The sequence below is a fragment of the Macrobrachium nipponense genome, chromosome 38 (assembly GCF_015104395.2).
Source record: "Macrobrachium nipponense isolate FS-2020 chromosome 38, ASM1510439v2, whole genome shotgun sequence".
NCBI classification, from domain to species: Eukaryota; Metazoa; Arthropoda; class Malacostraca; order Decapoda; family Palaemonidae; genus Macrobrachium; species Macrobrachium nipponense.
In genome coordinates, this window is record NC_061098.1 from 9,201,473 (window position 1) to 9,222,942 (window position 21,470).

Sequence of the window (21,470 nt, forward strand, 5' to 3'; positions counted from 1 at the left end):
AAGTGGATGGAGAAGACCGAGAGGGCTGTCGCGTGTTCCCCCTTCTTAGGAGGAAGGTTCTCGGAATATGCTGTGACTTCCGAGATCCAGAGGAACTTTGCCGAGGTTATGGCGCTGATTCGTCAGCACAACGACCTCGGGGAAGGATCGCCGCTCCCACCAGCAGAGCCACGTCTCGGCTCGAGTCGTTTTGGGGCCCGAGAGGGAACCCAAATCGACGGTGGGTCTGCCGCGATCGGAGCTTGCCGACTGTGTTGAACCGGGTAGTCTCTCGTCTCCGGACAAGAAGGCTCTCTCAGTTCTGGCCGTCGAACAGCTACTTCACCTCCTCTACTGCGACAGAGGCGTTTCTACGTGTCTTCGGACACCGTATTTGAATACCCCTTCGTCCTCCTGAGAGGTTTCGACCTCGACGAGGACTGGAATGAGTCGGAGGAGGACGGTATCGGCTCTCTCCTGTCAGGTGTCGATCAGCCCCACCCAGACGACGTTCACAGTGGCGGCAGACCCTACCTACAGTATGAGTTCGTAACCCTCCTCGGGAAAACGTTTTCTCCTGACGATACGTTTTCCCAGGCTAGTTCCGCTGGGAAGGCAAGCCAGTATCCAATTCCTCCCCCATTCCCTCTCTCCTTACGGCTACGAGGGAAAGGGGAGGGATCCTACAGAGATTTCTCTGTAAGATCCCACGTTAGGGGCTGCACTACCGGGGGGACCTTCGGGTCCTACCTGACGTAAGCCCCGGTCGTTGAGGAGGGATCCTGCCCCTTTCTCGCTTTCTACACGGGAATCGGGTAGGTAACCACCAGCCGATATCGTTTGACGAATTCGGTGGGGGGTCGCAGAGTGCTTAGAATTCTACGGAATTTCTAGCGCACTCAGAGTGTTCGAGTTTTTTTTACGATCTCCAAACACTTAGGCGAGACCACGGTCCAAAGTGAGCGAGAATCCCCGATAATTGTTACACGATAATCGGAACCTCGCTTATGCTCGAATTCCTGTAATTTCTTTCTAGCATTTGGAAGAAGACTGCTGCTGAAGAAGAGTATCTCACTAGTAGGCGATTAACCTGGAATAGAGAAGAACGGACCGTCGGGAACTTCCAGTTTTGGCTTGAACTATCGTCTTCGGTATTCTGTTCACCATTGAAGCTTTCCTTTGGGGAAGACTTCTCCTTCACTCTCTTGACTAGAGAACGAAGGCGGTCGATCTCCAATCCTTATTCTCATTCCTCGAGAGAAAAAAGAAATTTAGGATGGAGGTCGTGGTTACAGAACCTACAAACTATACTTACGTATATTACCCTCGCGACATGATTCTTTTACAGTTGAATTGTCCAGGGGGTAGGCGCATACCGTAGTTAACTCTACGGTTTTGTGACCGAGACGAATTGTATCTTAATTGAACTGCAACTCGGGGTTGCCTGCAACCTCCCAGCAGTTATCAGTTTCGATTTTAGATACTTGGTATTGTCATGACAACACCAAATCAGCTTTTGTATTTACCGAAATCCGTTTCGTTTAAATATAATTGCTCGAGCGTATTCTTTATGCTCGATGTTCTAGCCGAACACATTCCTTCGTGGAATAATGGATTACCTGGCAACTCAGGATGACGAGTCACCGAGAGCTACTGCGTATTGACTGCTTGATAGCAGCTCAGTATCAGCTAGGTCTCGGAGATGCACGGTCGGTTACGTCTCTCTCTCCCCTGGTTTGATTGACTACCGAACCGTATCTCTGCCCAACAATCATGGACTTAGGTCTCTGATTAACGGGGATTCTCGCAATAATGAAGGACCATCTACTGCTGTGACGCTCGATTTCATCGCCTTCGACATTGCGAGAATTTTCAACAGAGATATCTCTTGGACTCTCTCATCTTTTCTGTTTACCGCACGGTAACAGAAGTCTGTACTAGTCTTCCGCTGCATCGCACCGCGATAATGCGAATGATTTTTGCAGACATCTGAGTTTGTCTTCAAAATATCTCGTATTCGTAGGTGTGCAATTATTCATTGCTCGCCCGGGAATTAACAGATATGTCAGAAGACATCGCCTACTCTCCGACCTGACAGCTCTACTTCCAAATGTTCAGCCCATGAGAAGCAGTTCTTCAGCAGTATTTCCCTGTCTTCATTACTGAAAAGCGCTCCGCTTTTATTGCAACTACGATCCTCACCGGACAGCAATGAATAGCGGTTAGCGTTCTCAGTCTTTGTAGTACAGGTTCAGAATCTTGCGAATCCTTCTCTCGGTTCAGCTGTGAAGACGTAGGTTGCTTTTTCTGTACACCTTCGTCTTCAACGACACATAGTGTTGTTTCTCCTTAGCTGAGAATCAACTATACTATGAGATATCTTGCCATCGGGATCTCGGTCTCTAGAAGGCAATTGACTTTCGCCTGTTGGGCACATGCCTTAAGAGAATCATCACCTCGCCTTCTGGCATCGGTGACGAACAAATTATTTGTTTAGTCTCTTGGCATAACCCTTTTAAGGCGAAGGTCACGTGACTTGCTCGGGTGCTTGGACAACTTGCCTCCTACCGAACGCAGTCAGTCGGCAGCTGTCAGAGCGCCAAGTCAGTTACGAACTTCGCTGTGGACTTAGTTCGGTTGTTCCATAACAGTCTTTTCTTCGTCTAACGGCTTGTCACAGTACCCATACCATCGACACCCACCTTTGAGTGTCGGTGTCCTATCACTACCGAGAAAGAACTTCACTGCATGGGGATAGGAGATTGTGAGACACTTCGCTGCAGACGAATAGACCAGTATGGGTACAGGACATCACCGAAGTCGAGAAGAGGATAGGTCATACGACCATTCCCTTCTTTTCCTCTGAGGTAATTGCATGACTTTTCATGCGAAGTTAACATCCAGGGGATGGGGATTCGTGACGCTCGATTTCGTACCGACTTCGTAGCGAAGACTCAGAACCCTTCGGTTCCTGACGATCGGTTAGAGTCCTTCACAATCCCCTCCCTAATGGACTTCACCGCCTTCGATGCGAAGGAGATGCTGCTTTGTCCTGTGAAAGCGCGACCGTGTTTTCTGAAGAAACTCGACATCCCAGGCTGAGTGTTGAAGACTCTTCGTCAGCACCAAGATGACCTAGAAGTACCCTCCCTCGAGTTACACAAGAACTTCTCCGTGGCGCAGGTACTGAAGGCAGGGGTCTGGTACAACCAGACCACTGGCACTCCTTCTACCTTTTGGATATTGCGGCCCCACAGGTCCTTGGATCGTTTTCCTTGGGACCCGTGGTGGCTGCTCAACACGTTGTGTAGCTAACCCAGACCTAGCAGGCTGAACAGCATCGAGTCCTGGTGTGACTGTAAGAATAGATAAGTGAATGAGAAAGTGACTGGCTTCTCTTCCTATCTTTCTCCCCCTCTACCTGTGGTAGAGGGATACGGTCATCACCTTGCTGGATAAGGACGAGATGCCGGTGAACTACTCGACAGAGCCCCATCCTATCCCTTTCACTAGGGCTGGGAGGCGAATATCCACCACTTCCACCCTCCCCAAAGGGGGGGGGAAGTGGATGCCAACAAGAGACAAACCATAACTTTATGTTGCCTCTTGCAAATAGGAACTTGTTCTTGTTTGCTGGTACGAAGAGGATAGGGGGTCGCTTGCACTGACCCTCTCATAGTACTTGGTCCAGAAGGTCTGACCATTGATCCTGCGGTGCACACCCCGATCAATCGGACAGAGGCTTGGATCCCTCTCGCTCTTACGACCAGGGAGGCATTCCAAGGTTGGGCGAACACCAGTCTGTTCACAAAAGACTCAGATTCCTCCCACCAAGAAGTGAGTCTTCCTATTGTAAAAGGACCGAAGTTTTTGTATGCCGTGTCGGAACAAATGACAATTTGTCCAAAATTGCATTTTTCCTAACTATACAAACCTGAGTCCTTTTACACATAGTCCCACCTCATGCCACCCCTCACATCTGCAGTTTTTTGCTTGGGCCAAAAGCAAAGTGATTTGTTTACTCCCATTTGCGCGCGCGCGCCTGTTCGGACAAGCAGTTAACTACCCGAACCCCGCCCCTTTTTTGTTCGAAAGCTTACGACCTATCCAGCTGCCGCTAGTACCTTCCTATTGTAAAAGGACCTCAGGTTTGTATAGTTAGGAAAAATGCAATTTTGGACAAATTGTCATTTTTTTGTCAACAAATTTTTGAAATTACCCCAAAAAATTACAGATATTTGTTTTCTAAAGTAGATACAATCAAATGTTTCTAACGTTTTCGTACATCTGGCTGCCATAGAGGGACGACTACGGATAAGTGGATTATATACATATTTTTTTTTTTTTTGCTTTTTTATTTTGCTAGCACTTTTCATTGATTCCAGTCTATATTAGTATTTTGAATTTCTTTAATATATAACCGTATGCCAGAAATAAATGTAACCTTTAATGTTTGCATGCTAAGAATGGCAAAATCATCGTCGCCACATTAGTGAAGGCTTCACACATACGCTGATTCATTATTATAAACTGATAAAGGACCTCGGTCTCTAGAGGGCAATTGACTTTCGCCTATTGGGCACATGCCTTAAGAGAATCATCACTTTTTCCCCGTTAAGAGATTCACCATCTCACCGTCCAGCATCAAGTTGACCAAACAAATAGACAATTTTGTATTGGTGTCTTGGCATAACCCTTTAAAAGGCAAAGATCACGTGACTTGCTCGGATGCTTGGACAATTTGCCTCACTACCGAACGCAGTCAGTAGGCAGCTGTCGGTGCGCCCGAGTCAGTTACAGTCTACTCTGTGGACTTAGTAGGTTGTTCCAGAACAATCATTACTTCATCCTAATAGATTGTCCCAGAACAATCATTACTTCATCCTAATAGATTGTCCCAGTACCCATACCATGGACACCCACCATGGAGTGTCGCTGTCCTATCCATTGCCGAGAAGCAGAATCTTCGCTGCAATGGGATAGGAGATCACATTAAGAGATACATAAGCATGTTCGCAGATGTCTTCAATGACAGGAACTTAGACGTCTGAATGTAAAGATCTCCAAGACCTTCTCAGATCCTTCGACACTACTAAGGAGAGACTACAGTCCCCTCCAGCATGGAATCTGGACGTAGTCCTGAAGTTCATCATGAGTGATAGGTTCGAGCCTTTACAGGAAACATCATTTAAGGACCTCACCATAAAAACTCTCTTCTTAGTTAGTCTAGCGACAGCGAAAAGAGTCCGTGAAATCCATGCCTTCAGCAAAGCTGTAGGTTTCAAACAGGGCAATGCTATCTGCTCTCTACAACTGGAATTTCTAGCGAAGAATGAATGCCCTTCTCAGCCCTGGCCCAAATCGTTCGAGATTCCAAACCTGTCGGATCTCACAGGTAAGGAAGTAGAGAGAGTTCTTTGTCCGGTAAGGGCCCTGAGGCATTACCTGGAAAGAACGAAGCAATTACGTGGGAATTCAGAGGGGCTTGGGTGTTCTGTCAGAAAGCCCTCTGCAAATGTCAAAGAATGCGCTATCGTTTTTTTTATAAGGCCTTTAATCAAGGAAGCACATTCAGCATCTAATGAAGCGGATCTCAGGCTACTGAAAAGTGAAGACTCACGAGGTTTAGGGCGTAGCAACCTCTGTAGCTTTAAACAGAATAGATCCCTTCAAAATATCCTGGACGCAACCTTTTGGAGAAGCAAATCATTGTTTGCGTCGCACTATCTGGGGCAAGTGCAAACTGTATATGAAGACTGCTACACGCTGGGACCGTTCGTAGCAGCTCATTCAGTAGTGGGACAAGGGGCTATCCCTGAAATTCCATAACCCAATACCCTTTTTCTTACCTTGGAACTATTGAATTTTATGGTTGTTTGTGGAGACTGGACGCAGTCTCCCACAATCATTGATCCTTAGTCAGGTGGTCAACTTGTTCCTTGGTAGCGCCCGGAACAAGGGTATTGGATGAGGTCCTGTCACATAGAGGTTATGCACCGGTTTGACAGCTCCTTGAGGTCTTCAGCCCCCTGGGTGGTTAGCTGGATCTCTTTAGTTAAGCAGACATAATGAGGCAGGAGATCATTAAAGTCAGCTTCCTTAAACAGGTACGAACCCGTAAGTTTGTTTATCAACTCTTATGTCAATTCCAACGATGTTGGCTGTCTCTGACCCTCCACCAAAGGTGTCAATCAGCTATAGTATATATAACTTCCAGGTAAGTTAGAGGTTTAAAAATGATATTTTCATAATAAAATAAATTTGTTCCGACACGGCATACAAACCTTCGGTCCTTTTACAATAGGAAGGTACTAGCGGCAGCTGGATAGGTCGTAAGCTTTCGAACAAGGGGTTCGGTAGTTAACTGCTTGTCCGACAGGCGCTCGCGCGACTGGGAGGTAAACAAATCACTTTTGCTTTCGGCCTGCTGGCGTGTGGACGTGTATCATCGCTCTCTGCCCGCTTCATCGTCGTTGCTTTTGCATGGTTGTGTTTTTCTTTTTCTATTTATCTAGTGAAACTGAATTGTAAGTACAATCATTTCATATTTATTTCCATTAAATTCAATTGTGAATTAAAGGATCTTGGTTTTCACCACGCCCTCCGATTACCCGAGTGCCGGGACTGAAGGGCGTAAGTGCGGGAATTCATTTTCCCAGAAATGATCCTCGTATTGTGTATGCTCGGTGCCGAGGGCGGGAGAGCGCTCGCTCCGAGCGTATATTTTGGTTGGAAATGTGTAGATGAAAATCGTAAGTAAGGGCTCTTTTCATTATATATTTTTTTGACCTGTATGCTCGTTGCCGAGCGAATGCGCTCGGCACGAAAACTTATTCTGTATGGAAGTGGAATCGCAAGTACAGAATTCTTTTTCATTTTCATATATATTTTGATTGTAGTAATACTCATTTTGGATCAGTTTCCGAGCTTACCCGGAAATTGATCCTTTACCCTTTTTATTTGAATGAAGTGAAATCGCAAGTGCAGTTCTTTTCATTTTCATATTTTATTGAGATTGCATTGTTTACTTGGATCAATGTTTCCGCTATTTCCCGGGAATTGATCCTTCCCCATTTTATTTGTATGAAGTGAAATCGCAAGCGCAGTATTCTTTTTCATTTTCATATATATTTTGATTGCATCAATTCATTATGGATCAAGGTTTTCCATTCATAATCGGGAATGGATCCTTTTACCCCTTGCGCTCGGTACCGAGGGCAGCAAATGCGCTCGATCCGAGCCCTTATTCATTGTGAAGTGAATCGTATGCCAAAGATTCTTTTCATTTTATTCCTTTTATTATTGATTGCATCAATATTTATTTGGTTCACGTTCCGCTCAGTCAGGGAATTGATCCTTATGCCCTTGCATCGGGCCGAGGGCACGATTGCTCTTGGGCTCTTATTATTATTGTTGGGTACATGGGTGCTGTGCGGGGGTGGGGAACGACCCCCCCCCCCCCCCCCCCGCACGCCCCCCCCCCTCTGCTCCCACAGATGGCCCTTCCCCTTGGGGGGGGGAGGTTTATCTGCGTTCTTCTCCTCGCCCGATCCGTCGAGCGCGGGGGAGGGCGCTCGGTGCCCGATGTACATTTGTATTCGGGGTCTTCCACTCGTTCGGAGAGGGCTCACCCCCCGCGCGAGGGGGACTTCCCCCCCACTAATCGCTACTACTGTTATTTCCGCAGGTGCTACTGCCACGAGGGTGGACCTTGGTGAGGTATGGGCGTCCTTCCATTTGCAGGGCGTGCTAGTGTCCAGGGGCTGCGGTTCTATGTCTGGGCCTACTGCGGTCACCCATGGAGTGGTGACCACGCTCCAGTGACGACGTCCCTCCTCACCTGGTGTTACTCGCCTCACGTGGTAACAGTCCTTCCTACAGCCGCTGTGAAGTGCCGTTCGCCGTACCGAGAGGGGGGCGTGCGCCGCCGCTCGTGGTTGCCGCGCTGCCGCGACCACACTTCCGCTGCCCTAGAGCTCGCCCCTGGACCTGCCGCCGGTACCAGGATGTTGCTGGCTGCTGCTCCACTTCCTGTGTTTCCGGTGCTGCCTGCCGTACCTGCCGATTCTGGGCTGACTGTCCATGCAGTTGCTGCGCTGGCTGTCCCTGCCGTTGCTGCGCTGGCTGTCCCTGCCGTTGCTGCGCTGGCTGTCCCTACCGATGCCTGCTGTTCCTGAGATGCCCATACCTGCTGACGTCGTCCCTGTTCGTGGTGGTACTACCCCAGACTTTGGTCTGTCTGTACAGGTGCGTCCGGGCCCTGTGGCTTCGGCTACATGCAGCCCCCGGCTCCGCCCTGGATAGCAGATCTTACGTCTGTCCTGAGGAAGCTGACGAAGAAGAGGAGGAAGGGGTGTCGTCGTCGTCGTCTTCATCTTCTTCATCGTCGTCGGCTGCCGCCTCTTCCCCTTCGACTTCTAAGGCTTCACAGCTGATGAAGAAGAAGGTTGCCTCCTCCCTCCTAAGAAGTCTCCCTCGGGAGCTTCTCGGGACCCGTCTCACCTCGGTGGGACGGGAGGGTTCCTTCCGCTGGTCCTCCTGCTCTTCGGGAGCGGGGCCCGTCTCTTCTTTCCGCAAGGAAGAAGACTACGGGGACCAGAGGGGTACCGGCTAACACCGGTACTTCCTCGCCAGGTTTCAGAGGATTTGCCACTGCATCAGGGCCAGTCTCGGCCTCCTTTCGTTCAGCGGGAGGTACGAGTGTACGGTCGCCTACCAGCGACCGTGCAGCCAGGAACCAGACCTCTGAGTCCGCTCAGCATCAGGTTCCCGGCACGGAGCGGAAGACTGGTGACAGCCGCTCACGCGACTCTCACCAGACCAGCTCTCGCTCTCCCGCGCCGACCAGCTGGCTACCCGGGGACGTGACGGTCCACGAGCCGGCCACGGGCTGAGGCTGGGAAGAGGTCCTCCCGTTCGCCGGTGCCAGCCACGGCTGGAACCAGCGACGTGACGTGCCGTGAGGACAAGCACCGGTCTCACTGTGACAGTGGAGCCTGCAGGTCGCCTGACCGTCGCTCTCACAGAGAGCGATCGGGTACGGCAACCAGCACCAGCTCTTCTGAACACTCGAGATCGGGGCCGCTGTGCTCAGTCCAGCCGTTCTCCACAGCGAGACGGTTCGACCAGGCCTGCAGCTCGATCGCCACCCCCCCGCGGGTTGTTGACGATCGCCTGCAGCCCTCCAAGCCTGCTGGTTCTGCCAGCGAGCGAGGAGGGAGCGTCAGGTCTGCCTCTCCCCTACCTTCACCTCCTCGGGTTACACCGGGGGGAGCGAGGTATTGAGGAGTGATCGTGAGGGGTGCGCCCCTCATGATCCCACCACGACGCCCTACGTGCCAGGCACGGTTCTTGGACCGGCCAGGACGTATGCGCAAGTGGATGGAGAAGACCGAGAGGGCTGTCGCTGTTCCCCCTTCTTAGGAGGAAGGTTCTCGGAATATGCTCTTGTTCGAAGGGCTTAACGGTCCTACTCTGCAAGATGCTGTGACTTCCGAGATCCAGAGGAACTTTGCCGAGGTTATGGCGCTGATTCGTCAGCACAACGACCTCGGGGAAGGATCGCCGCTCCCACCAGCAGAGCCACGTCTCGGCTCGAGTCGTTTTGGGGCCCGAGAGGGAACCCAAATCGACGGTGGGTCTGCCGCGATCGGAGCTTGCCGACTGTGTTGAACCAGGTAGTCTCTCGTCTCCGGACAAGAAGGCGCTCTCAGTTCTGGCCGCTCGAACAAGCTACTTCACCTCCTCTACTGCGACAGAGGCGTTTCTACGTGTCTTCGGACACCGTATTTGAATACCCCTTAGGTCCTCCTGAGGTTTCGACCTCGACGAGGACTGGAATGAGTCGGAGGACGGTATCGGCTCTCTCCTGTCAGGTGTCGATCAGCCCCACCCAGACGACGTTCACAGTGGCGGCAGACCCTTACCTACAGTATGAGTTCGTAACCCTCCTCGGGGAAAACAAAACGTTTTCTCCTGACGATACGTTTTCCACCCGGCTCTGAGAGGCCATCGCCGTAAGGCGATGGCTGCTCCTTTTTCTTCTCCAACTGCTAGTTCCGCTGGGAAGGCGAGCCAGTATCCAATTCCTCCCCCATTCCCTCTCTCCTTACGGCTACGAGGGAAAGGGGAGGGATCCTACAGATATTTCTCTGTAAGATCCCACGTTAGGGGCTGCGCTACCGGGGGGACCTTCGGGTCCTACCTGACGTAGGCCCGGTCGTTGAGGAGGGATCCTGCCCCTTTCTCGATTTCTACGGGAATCGGGAGGACCACCAGCCGATATCGTTTGACGAATTCGGTGGGGGTTTCGCAGAGTGCTTAGAATTCTACGGAATTTCTAGCGCACTCAGAGTTTTCGAGTTTTTTTACGATCTCCAAACACTTAGGCGAGACCACGGTCCAAAGTGAGCGAGAATCCCCGATAATTGTTACACGATAATCGGGAACCTCGCTTATGCTCGAATTCCTGTAATTTCTAGCATTTGGAAGAAGACTGCTGCTGAAAGAAGAGTATCTCACAGTAGGCGATTAAACCTGGAATAGAGAAGAACGGACGGGAACTTCCAGTTTGGCTTGAACTATCGTCTTCGGTATTCTGTTCACCATTGAAGCTTTCCTTTGGGAAAGACTTCTCCTTCACTCTCTTGACTAGAGAACGAAGGCGGTCGATCTCCAATCCTTATTCTCATTCCTCGAGAGGAAAAGAATTTAGGATGGAGGTCGTGGTACAGAACCTACAAATATACTACGTATATTACCCTCGCGACATGATTCTTTTAACAGTTGAATTGTCCGGGGGGTAGGCGCTACCGTAGTTAACTCTACGGTTTGTGACGAGACGAATTGTATCTTATTGAAGCTGCAACTCGGGGTTGCCTGCAACCCCCTCCCAGCAGTTTATCAGTTTCGATTTTAGATACTTGGTATTGTCATGACAACACCAAATCAGCTTTTGTATTTACCGAAATCCGTTTCGTTTAAATATAATTGCTCGAGCGTATTCTTTATGCTCGATGGTTTCTAGCCGAACGCATTCCTTCGTGGAATAATGGATTACCTGGCAACTCAGGATGACGAGTCACCGAGAGCTACTGCGTATTGAACTGCCTGATAGCGGCTCAGTATCAGATAGGTCTCGGAGATGCACGGTCGGTTACGTCTCTCTCTCCCCTGGTTTGATTGACTACCGAACCGTATCTCTGCCCAACAATCATGGACTTAGGTCTCTGATTAACGGGGATTCTCGCAATAATGAAGGACCATCTACTGCTGTGACGCTCGATTTCATCGCTTTCGACATTGCGAGAATTTTCAACAGAGATATCTCTTGGTCTCTTTCATCTTTCTGTTTACCGCACGGTAACAGAAGTCTGTGCTAGTCTCCCTCTGCATCGCACCGCGATAATGCGAATGATTTTTGCAGACATCTGAGTTTGTCTTCAAAATATCTCGTATTCGTAGGTGTGCAATTATTCATTGCTCGCCCCGAATTAACAGATATGTCAGAAGACATCGCCTACTCTCCGACCTGACAGCTCTACTTCCAAATGTTCAGCCCATGAGAAGCAGTTCTTCAGGCAGTATTTCCCTGTCTTCATTACTGAAAAGCGCTCCGCTTTATTGCAACTACGATCCTCACCGGACAGCAATGAATAGCGGTTAGCGTTCTCAGTCTTTGTAGCACAGGTTCAGAATCTTGAGAATCCTTCTCTCGGTTCAGCTGTGAAGACGTAGGTTGCATTTTCTGTACACCTTCGTCTTCAACGACACATAGTGTTGTTTCTCCTTAGCCGAGAATCAACTATACTATGAGATATCTTGCCATCAGGGACCTCGGTCTCTAGAAGGCAATTGACTTTCGCCTGTTGGGCACATGCCTTAAGAGAGTCATCACCTTGCCTTCTGGCATCGGTGACGAACAAATTATTTGTTTAATCTCTTGGCATAACCCTTTTAAGGCGAAGGTCACGTGACTTGCTCGGGTGCTTGGACAACTTGCCTCCTGCCGAACGCAGTCAGTCGGCAGCTGTCAGAGCGCCCAAGTCTGTTACGAACTTCGCTGTGGACTTAGTTCGGTTGTTCCATAACAGTCTTTTCTTCGTCCTAACGGCTTGTCACAGTACCCATACCATCGACACCCACCATTGAGTGTCGGTGTCCTATCCACTACCGAGAAGAACAACTTCGCTGCAGACGGATAGACCAGTATGGGTACAGGACATCACCAGAAGTCGAGAAGAAGAAGAGGGATAGGTCATACGACCATTCCCTTCTTTTTCCTCTGAGGTAATTGCATGACTTTTCCTGCGAAGTCAAGCATCCAGGGGATGGGGATTCGTGACGCTCGATTTCGTACCGAATTCGTAGCGAAGACTGAACCCTTCGGTTCCTGACGATCGGTTAGAGTCCTTCACAATCCCCTCCCTAATGGACTTCACCGCCTTCGATGCGAAGGAGATGCTGCTTTGTCCTGTGAAAGCGCGACCGCGCTTTCTGAAGAAACTCGACATCCCAGGCTGAGTGTTGAAGACTCTTCGTCAGCACCAAGATGACCTAGAAGTACACTCCCTCGAGTTACACAAGAACTTCTCCGTGGCGCAGGTACTGAAGGCAGGGGTCTGGTACAACCAGACCACTGGCACCTTCTTCTACCTTTTGGATATTGCCCACAGGTCCTTGGATCGTTTTCCTTGGACCCGTGGTGGCTGCTCAACACGTTGTGTAGCTAACCCAGACCCTAGCAGGCTGAACAGCATCGAGTCCTGGTGTGACTGTAAGAATAGATATGTGAATGAGAGAGTGACTGGCTTCTCTTCATATCTTTTTCTCCCCCTCTCTACCTGTGGGTAGAGGGATACGGTCATCACCTTGCTGGATAAGGACGAGATGGCCGGTGAGCTACTCGACAGAGCCCCATCCTATCCCTTCACTAGGGATGGGAGCGAATATCCACCACTTCCTCCTACAAGGGGGGGGAAGTGGATGCCAACAAGAGACAAACCATAACTTTATGTTGCCTCTTGCAAATAGGAACTTGTTCTTGTTTGCTGGTACGAAGAGATACGCTTGCCTCTCTCTTAGTACTCGGTCCAGAGGTCTGACCATTGATCCTGCGGTGCACACCCCGATCAATCGGACAGAGGCTTGGATCCCTCCCTCGCTCTTACGATCAGGGAGGCATTCCAAGGTTGGGCGAACACCAGTCTGTTCACAAAAGACTCAGATTCCTCCCACCAAGAAGTGAGTCTTCCTATTGTAAAAGGACCGAAGGTTTGTATGCCGTGTCGGAACAAATGACAATTTGTCCTTAAAAATTGCATTTTTCCTAACTATACAAACCTGAGGTCCTTTTACACATAGTCCCAACCTCATGCCACACCCCTCACTCTGCAGTTTTTGCTTGGGCCAAAAGCAAAAGTGATTTTTTTACCTCCCAGTCGCGGCGCGCGCGCCTGTCGGGACAAGCAGTTAACTACCGAACCCCTTGTTCGAAAGCTTACGACCTATCCAGCTGCCGCTAGTACCTTCCTATTGTAAAAGGACCTCAGGTTTGTATAGTTAGGAAAAATGCAATTTTGGACAAATTGTCATTTTTGAACATACTTACCTGGTACTTAGTTATAGGCGGTCCCCGGGTTACGACGGTTCGGCTTACGACGTTCCGAGGTTACGATGCTTTTTCTTAAATACTATTCAATGGAAAAATCCGTCCTGGGTTACGACGCTTGTTCCGAGGTTACGACGCTGACGCTTCCGACGCTCCGAGTTAACAACGCTTTTAAAAAACGCATACTATGATAAAAATCCTTTATAGTTTAGCACAGTATATAATAAAAAATAAGTTTCTGGTTAGATTACAACAAAAATTTTGAGGTTATGATGATTTTCGACTTGTTATGTCGTATTGTTTTCGATGTTTTTTAGTGACGCCTCCTATGCGGAACTAGTTTCCGTGCGAATGAATACATACTAGCTTGTGGTGCGCAAAGTTTACGTATAACAGTCCATAAGCGCAAATAATGAAAAAATCATTGCTTGTTTCCAGTAATAATTATAAAACGAAGTTTCTGGTTAGATTACAACGCAAATTCCAAGTATGCAAAGAGAGACATTATCTAGTAATTTATCAGAGAGAGAGAGAGAGGCGTCTTCCGATGCTCCGAGTTAAGGACAGAGAAGTGTTCGTTTCGTTAAACGGCCTCTGACTCATGCCAATAAATGTTTTGTTGATACTAATATATAAGCCTATTTAAATAAAGATACGTTTACTTTTATTAGTCTATATGATACGTAAATAGTAATCAAATGTTCTTGTAGCCCTCAAGATTTGGCAAAATCGAAGTATCGAAAGAGAGACATTATCCAGTACACTGGAACCTTGACATACGAATTTAATTTGTTCCGTTACCATCGTCGTATATCAAAACAGTTGTATCCCAAAGAATTTTTTCCCATTTAAAATAATGTAATATGTATTAATCCGTTCTAGCGCTATGAAACCACACCTAAACACAGCTAAATTACATATAATATACACAATTTCCTACCAAATAAATGAGTAATAACACACATAATGATAAAATAACATAGCAATGTGATAAATGATAATAAATGTTAATAAAATCAATTAAAAAAAAGAAAGGAATTTTACTTACCACAACGAAAGATGACGTGAGTCCAGCAGGGGGAGGAGGAGGTAAGGAAGGGTGGCAGGGAACGGTTTGTTCTCTTTTTATTTACGTATGTACACTAATAACTACGTAATAAACACAAATGAAATAACATTGCTAAGCTAATTTTTTTTTTTTTTTTTTTTTTAATCAGTTCGTAGTTTAGAAATAATGGTGATGCCTTTGGAAGGTTTTTATAGCTTCCTTCTGCTTGATGATAGTGGATATTGTAGAAGGATTTCGACCATACTCGTTTGCCAAATCGACGATACAACGCCACGTTCATGCTTGGCTATAATTTCATGTTTTGCTTCCATCGAAATCATTTTCTTGGGTTTTTTCTTATCACCTGCTTTGTCTTTAGCTTTGAGACTCATGGTTAATAATAAAATAGACAAAATAACACGAAAAATAGGCGCAAATACAATGAACTAAACGACGTGTTAACATGCAGCACCAACAAACAAACAGACTGAACGCCATTTGTCGGTCGCCTATACGTACAACTAACACTCATCGCAAAATCGTATCTCAAATATTTCGTTGTATATCAAAGCTTATATTTTCGCAAATTTTCTGTTGTATCTCAAAACATTCGTATATTAGGGCAATCGTATGTCAAGGTTCCAGTGTAATTTGATCAGAGAGAGAGAGAGACGCCTTAGCAACAATGGTCTCGGGGATTGACGTAACGTTTATTTTCTGAACAGATAGGACAGAGAAGTGTTCGTTTCATTAAACGGCCTCTGACTCATGGCAGGAAATGTTTTGTTTGATCAACTAATATATAATCCTATTTAAAGAAATACGTTTACTTTAATTAGTCTATATGATACGTAAATAGTAATCAGCTGTTCTTGTAGCCCTCAAGATTTGGCAAAATCACTCCAGGTTGTACATAAAACTTCAAGAATGTAGTGTCACCAGAGGATTACAATAGTTTTTACCTTCAAGAACCAGCATTCTTTTATGAAAATAACTCCAGGTTGTACATAATACTACAGGAAACAACATGTAGTGACACCAAAGGATTACAAGTAAGGTTTTTATAACTTTTTATTAGTTTGACATATTTCCAAGCGTCGTTCCGGCTTACAACGATTTTCGGCTTACGACGCGTCTCAAGAACGGAATCCCCATCGTAACCCGGGGACTGCCTGTATATAATTTAATTCCCACCCTCCTCCCCTCTAGAGACTAGGGGGCATGGAAGATCTGAGGAATAGTTGGAACGGTTCTATGCATCTGGGTAGAGGGCGCACAGGTGGTGCATCTGACTACCCAATTGGCGATTGCCGCGAGTTTTGAAATTCTGCCGTGACGTCAGGGACGTTAGCTATATACATAACTACCAGGTAATTATGTAAAAAAAATTTATTTTATTATGAAAATATCATTTTGTTCATGAAGTTTACCTGTCAGATATATATATAGCTGTATTCTCCGAAGTCCGACAGAATTTCAAAACTTACGACACATGTAGTGGGAGTCAGGTGGTTATTACCCATTCCCGCCGCTGGGAGGCGGGTATCAGGAACCATTCCCATTTTCTATTCAGATTTTCTATTCCCACTGTCTCCTGAGGGGAGGTGGGTGGGCACTTTTGATTATATATATCTGCCAGGTAAGTATGAACAAACTTTATTGTATCATAGCAATATCATTTTGTTCATGAAGCTCACCTGTCAGATATATATATAGCTGAATCCCACCTTTGGAGGTGGGGAGAGACAGAATAGGATTTTAGGAAACATATACATGCAGATGATTGACATATTGGTTCCTTACCTGTTAGCTTAGCTGACTTCGTGATTACTGTCACCCAAGTCTGCTTCTGCTTTACCAGAGTCTCCAGCAAGGTAGTGACCTATGTAGCTGGTGAGTTCTAGATGATCTGTCAACGGGGGCGTGACCACAATGCGACTAGACCATTTGACCATACAATGAGGGCAACGAAGCAAAAAAAAACCACCTGGCCTAGCCTACCAAAGGTTAAATCCCACATAACTAGGCTAAAGGAAGGGAGGTCCGCCTTAGGCGGTCGACCCTACAACCATAAACAACACAATAATTAAAAGCTCACCTAATCAATCTATAGGATAGGATGAGTGCTACTTCCTGCCCCCAAAATAGTGTCTGCGGCAACGTATGGCCCAAGCGAATAGCAGTTCTCGTATGCTGTCTTCACCTCCCGCAGGTAGTGTGAATGTCAAAGTCTTGTCCTTAAAACATGGCATTAGCTGGCCGGCCCCCTTAAAGAAGGATAGAACCTGTCTTTATTTTTTTATTTTATTTATTTTTTTTTTTTTTTTTTTAAATCTTAGCCATATTGAACAGGCAAGCAATTCGTTTGTTGTTGTAGGTAAACTAATATGATGAAAATTGAGGATTATAACATCCTATTATTAATTGGTAGCCCAGTCAAGTCTGCACAGCAAATATTCATTGTTACTTTGGTTTCTTAGATCAGGTTAGGTTCAGATAAGGTTTTGTTTAAGCCAAGTCACTATCCCCTAGGTAAAATTAGTTTTGATTAAATAGTAGACATTGCCAGCCGAATAGAAACTTGGACCCACCAAACTGCATCCTATGCTTTGGTCAAGAATGCAGAATGATGGGACACCACCCCCATATTTACTATATATTTTACTGCTGTGCAACCATACAATTTTAAAAATGTGCATTTATTATTTTATGGGTTCTGGATTATGATTTTCCGATACATTCTTTCCTCATGGTCAAGAATGTAGGATTACAGATCAAGGCCTAAAATTGGTATCATTATTTTCCTAATGATATATCAGCTGAATGACATTAAACAGTGACATTGGTGGTTTCCCAGGAACTTTTTTACTGGATCCGTTCTTCTCTAGTGGTTCCTAGAGGTGGTATCTAACCTTTTCACATTGGTTATTAAAAGAGGGAAAACGGGAAAATAACATTAAAAAAAAATTTATTTGACAACATCCATTTTGTGTTGGTAGCCTGAATATTATTTAAGTGCAGCTTTTTCATAAGATTTGTTATATGCTTGTAATAATCAGTTAAGACGTTCACTATCCAAATAAGAAAATTGAAAACCACAAATAATTATAGCTGGAATTAGGCACGATGATTCAGTGACAGCCATGGTGCTGTTGCTAAGTAATTTCAAATTGGTTTGGGCTGCTCTCATTTTCAGATATTTCTCTTTAATTTTTTCTTCCTTTGCAGGTGATTGAATTAGACTTAACATCGCTTCCAGATGTAGAGGAAGTTCTTGGAATCCTCACAAATGAAAAAGTTCCCCTAAGTTACTGGGTAGATTTATCTGTAAGTATTTTTTCTCCACACTTATGGGCACAGTCCTTTTTACTATGAGCTTTTGGGAGAACTTATATAATGCTTGCTTCATTGTAACCACTGAAAAGATGGATAGTATATCTATACATGAATTTAAAGCTGTATGTGCATAGTTAAATTAATAGAATGAAGCATTAATGAATCGTCTTAATTTGTTGCAGATTGAATATTACAAACAAAAAAATGAAGAGGCCTTCGTACGTATACTTGAAGCCAGCAGGGTTGATGCCACCCTCACTGGGGATTCAGAAAAAGGACCAGGTAATTTTTCTCTCTCTCTCTCTCTCTCTTCTCTCTCTGCTTCTCTCGTCTCTCTCTCTCTCTCTCTCTCTTCTTTAATCTCTCTCTCTCTCTCTCTCTCTCTCTCTTTCTCTATCAATATCTAGTAGGGAAGACGCTGCCATGTAACCAAATACGTATTTGAAATATGCTATGTGCCTCACTCAGTTATTTGAGTTTTCCTACAGACTTTTAAAGTCAGATATTTGAGTTTTCTTACAGACTTTAAATTCAGGTGTTTGAAACTCATTCCATGGTGCTTAATCTCATTTCCACAGATTCTGAAGTCCTATGTAACATTTTACGGGTCAGATAGATCATATGCTTTACTCTGTTTTGTGGTACATATTCAGTAGGTAACCTTTGCATTCTAGGCTTGCCAAACGGACTGTTCCTTTTATTATTATTGGTATTGTGGCTTGAGATTAAATAGATATCAATTTGTTTAGGATGTCAGGGCATTCAGGTATTTGTAGAAATAATCTGTGAGATGGTAATGTTGACTTACTGAAGCATTCCCACCTTCTAAAGATATATACATAGATCTATGTCATCTCTATATTTCTATTTTTCTCAACACTTTGGATTTTTGCTCAAAGATCTCTGTCATCTCTATATTTCAGTTTTTCTTAACATTTTGCACTTTTGCACAAAAACATTGTATCAGATTTTTACACTACAATGGGATGTATTTATATTCTTCCTTGAATGCTGTATATTGTATGGTTTGTTAATTTTTTTTTGTAGATGCGGTCATATGATACTCTGGCAGCCTACTATGTACAGAAGGCTTATAAAGAAAAAGAGCCTCAAGCCAAGAAAGATCTTTTCCAAAAGGCAACGTACTTGTACACAACAGCTGACAAGATCATTATGTACGACCAGGTAAGTAGAATTTGCCTTGCCTTTATCATTTGACATGTATGAAGTTCTTAGAAGTAAATGTGCAGTTGCTGCAGATTTTTGATTCAAGTCGTCATCTTGCTTAAGTAAAATAGTTGTGTACTGGAAAAATACTGCATATGTATATGTATTATGGCTGCTTCTTCTAGTAGTCCCTCGTTGGCAGAGTGGATTTCGCGCTCGGCTGCCAATCCGGTGGTCCGAAGTTCGATTCTCGGCTTGGCCAATGTGGAACCAGAGGAATTTATTTCTAATGATAGAAATTCATTTCTCGATATAATGTGGTTCGGATCCCAAAATAAGCTGTAGGTCCTGTTGCTAGGTAACCAATTGGTTCCTAGCTACATAAAAAAATATCCAATCCTTTGGGCCAGCCCTAGGAGAGCTGTTAATCAGCTCAGTGGTCTGGTAAAACTAAGTCATACTTAACTTTTTTCTTCTTCTAGTTATGGACTGTTGTAAATAGTTTTCATTTTGCAGAACCATCTGTTGGGTCGTGCCTATTTCTGCCTTCTCGAAGGGGATAAAATGGAACAAGCTGATGCACAGTTCAATTTTGTGCTCAACCAGTCTCCAAATAACATCCCCTCTCTCCTGGGGAAAGCTTGTATTGCTTATAATAAGAAGGTAAGGGAACTGAACACTTGGTCAAGTCATTTGAAATTGTCATTTTAATCAGGGCTTCAAATTGAGCCAATTTTGTTTTCATCAGAACACATCAGCCTTATTTAGGAAGCTTTGTTAAAGGATTTTTTTACCATATTGTCATGATTGCACGAAGAGAAAGTTTCTGTGCATGTTCTTTCTCATTAACGTGTCTGATTTATATTGCTGCTTAAGATGTTGTACAGTTTCTAAGGTACGTAAAGTATTTCAGATGATGCATTTTCCCTTAACAGGATTATCGAGGAGCATTGGCATTTTACAAAAAGGCTCTGAGAACTAACCCTAATTGTCCAGCAGCAGTCCGTCTTGGGATGGGTCACTGTTTTATGAAGTTGGGAAACCAGGACAAAGCCAGACTTGCCTTTGAACGAGCTTTAGAACTGGACGGGATGTGTGTTGGAGCACTTGTTGGTCTGGCTGTACTAGAGCTTAATGAGAAAAAACCTGATCACATTCGTCGTGGTGTTCAGATGTTATCAAAAGCGTATAATATTGATTCAACAAATCCAATGGTCCTCAATCACTTGGGAAATCACTTCTTCTTTAAATCGGTACGTCTTGAAAGCTTCAAACCATTGCGTTTATTTTTACCACAGTATTGTTTTGTATTGATAACTGATAGAATAACAGTCACTTGTTTTCAGTCATCACAAACAAATTGTATTTTCAGGACTGGGCCAAAGTTCAGCATCTCTGCCTACATGCCTTCCATAACACAGAAAATGAATCAATGAGAGCCGAGTCTTGCTACCAGATGGCTCGTGCACATCACGTTCAGGAAGACTATTCTCAGGCCTTTCAGTATTATTACCAGGCAACACAGTATGCACCACCAAACTTTGTCCTCCCTCATTATGGGTTGGGTCAAATGTATATAAACAGAGGTGATCAAGAAAATGTAAGTACTGTACAGAACCACATTTGTGTACTTATAAAGATATTATTTGAGATGAATCTTACCTACTGTTAAATTTAGCTATATCTCCTGCCGATTAGGCAAGTTGGTATTCAAACAAAAAAATCTAATGGCTGCCCGGATGACTGTTTAGCTTACCTGTTCTCCACCAGGTGTGTTTGGAATGTTTTAGCTCTTGTCAGAATTCTCCTTGCCGCCACGCCGGCTAGGCGATTGTTGGTATTCTGTGAAGTTTGGCCATTTTATACCTGGTTACGTTATTGTAATTTAATTTTCTTAGGATATCTTCCACCGGAAGCAAATCCAATAACATCTGGCAATGTAGGAATGTTTTTGGTGTAACCAGGATGTTGAATTGGAAGTTGATCAGCATTCCTTTGTACTGACAAGGGTACATGAGTGTGATCTTGGAACTACTAGATGTGAAGAATGTAGGGAATTGTTTTGAGAAATTTATGCTTGAATATGTCAGATATAGGAAAGACTGGAAACTGATAGATTGCGAAAGCAATTAGTTAGGTCAGGACTTGAACTTGTCAGGCGATCCCTACTCAGACTAGGTATTTTAGTAGGCTAGTACAGTGGTACCTCGACATACGAAAGGCTCAACTTACGAAAAACTCGAGATAAACATTCATAATGTGAGCAGCAGTTGCAACTTCATTTAGTGTTAAGTCAATTTGTCGCTCCAGAATAGGATTGATGTGTCACAG

General features: G+C 45.2%; 1 protein-coding gene across 1 annotated transcript in view; it reads left to right on the forward strand.

The window, feature by feature from the left end:
• The window catches only part of LOC135209604 (RNA polymerase-associated protein CTR9 homolog), an 80,773-nt gene that overhangs the window by 23,038 nt on the left and 36,265 nt on the right, over positions 1–21,470 (forward strand). Inside the window, exons 2-7 of the mRNA XM_064242296.1 lie at positions 17,865–17,963; positions 18,155–18,251; positions 19,018–19,157; positions 19,656–19,802; positions 20,075–20,392; positions 20,512–20,739. Coding sequence (XP_064098366.1) covers positions 17,865–17,963; positions 18,155–18,251; positions 19,018–19,157; positions 19,656–19,802; positions 20,075–20,392; positions 20,512–20,739 — 1,029 coding nt within the window. The remainder of the gene's footprint in view (positions 1–17,864; positions 17,964–18,154; positions 18,252–19,017; positions 19,158–19,655; positions 19,803–20,074; positions 20,393–20,511; positions 20,740–21,470) is intronic.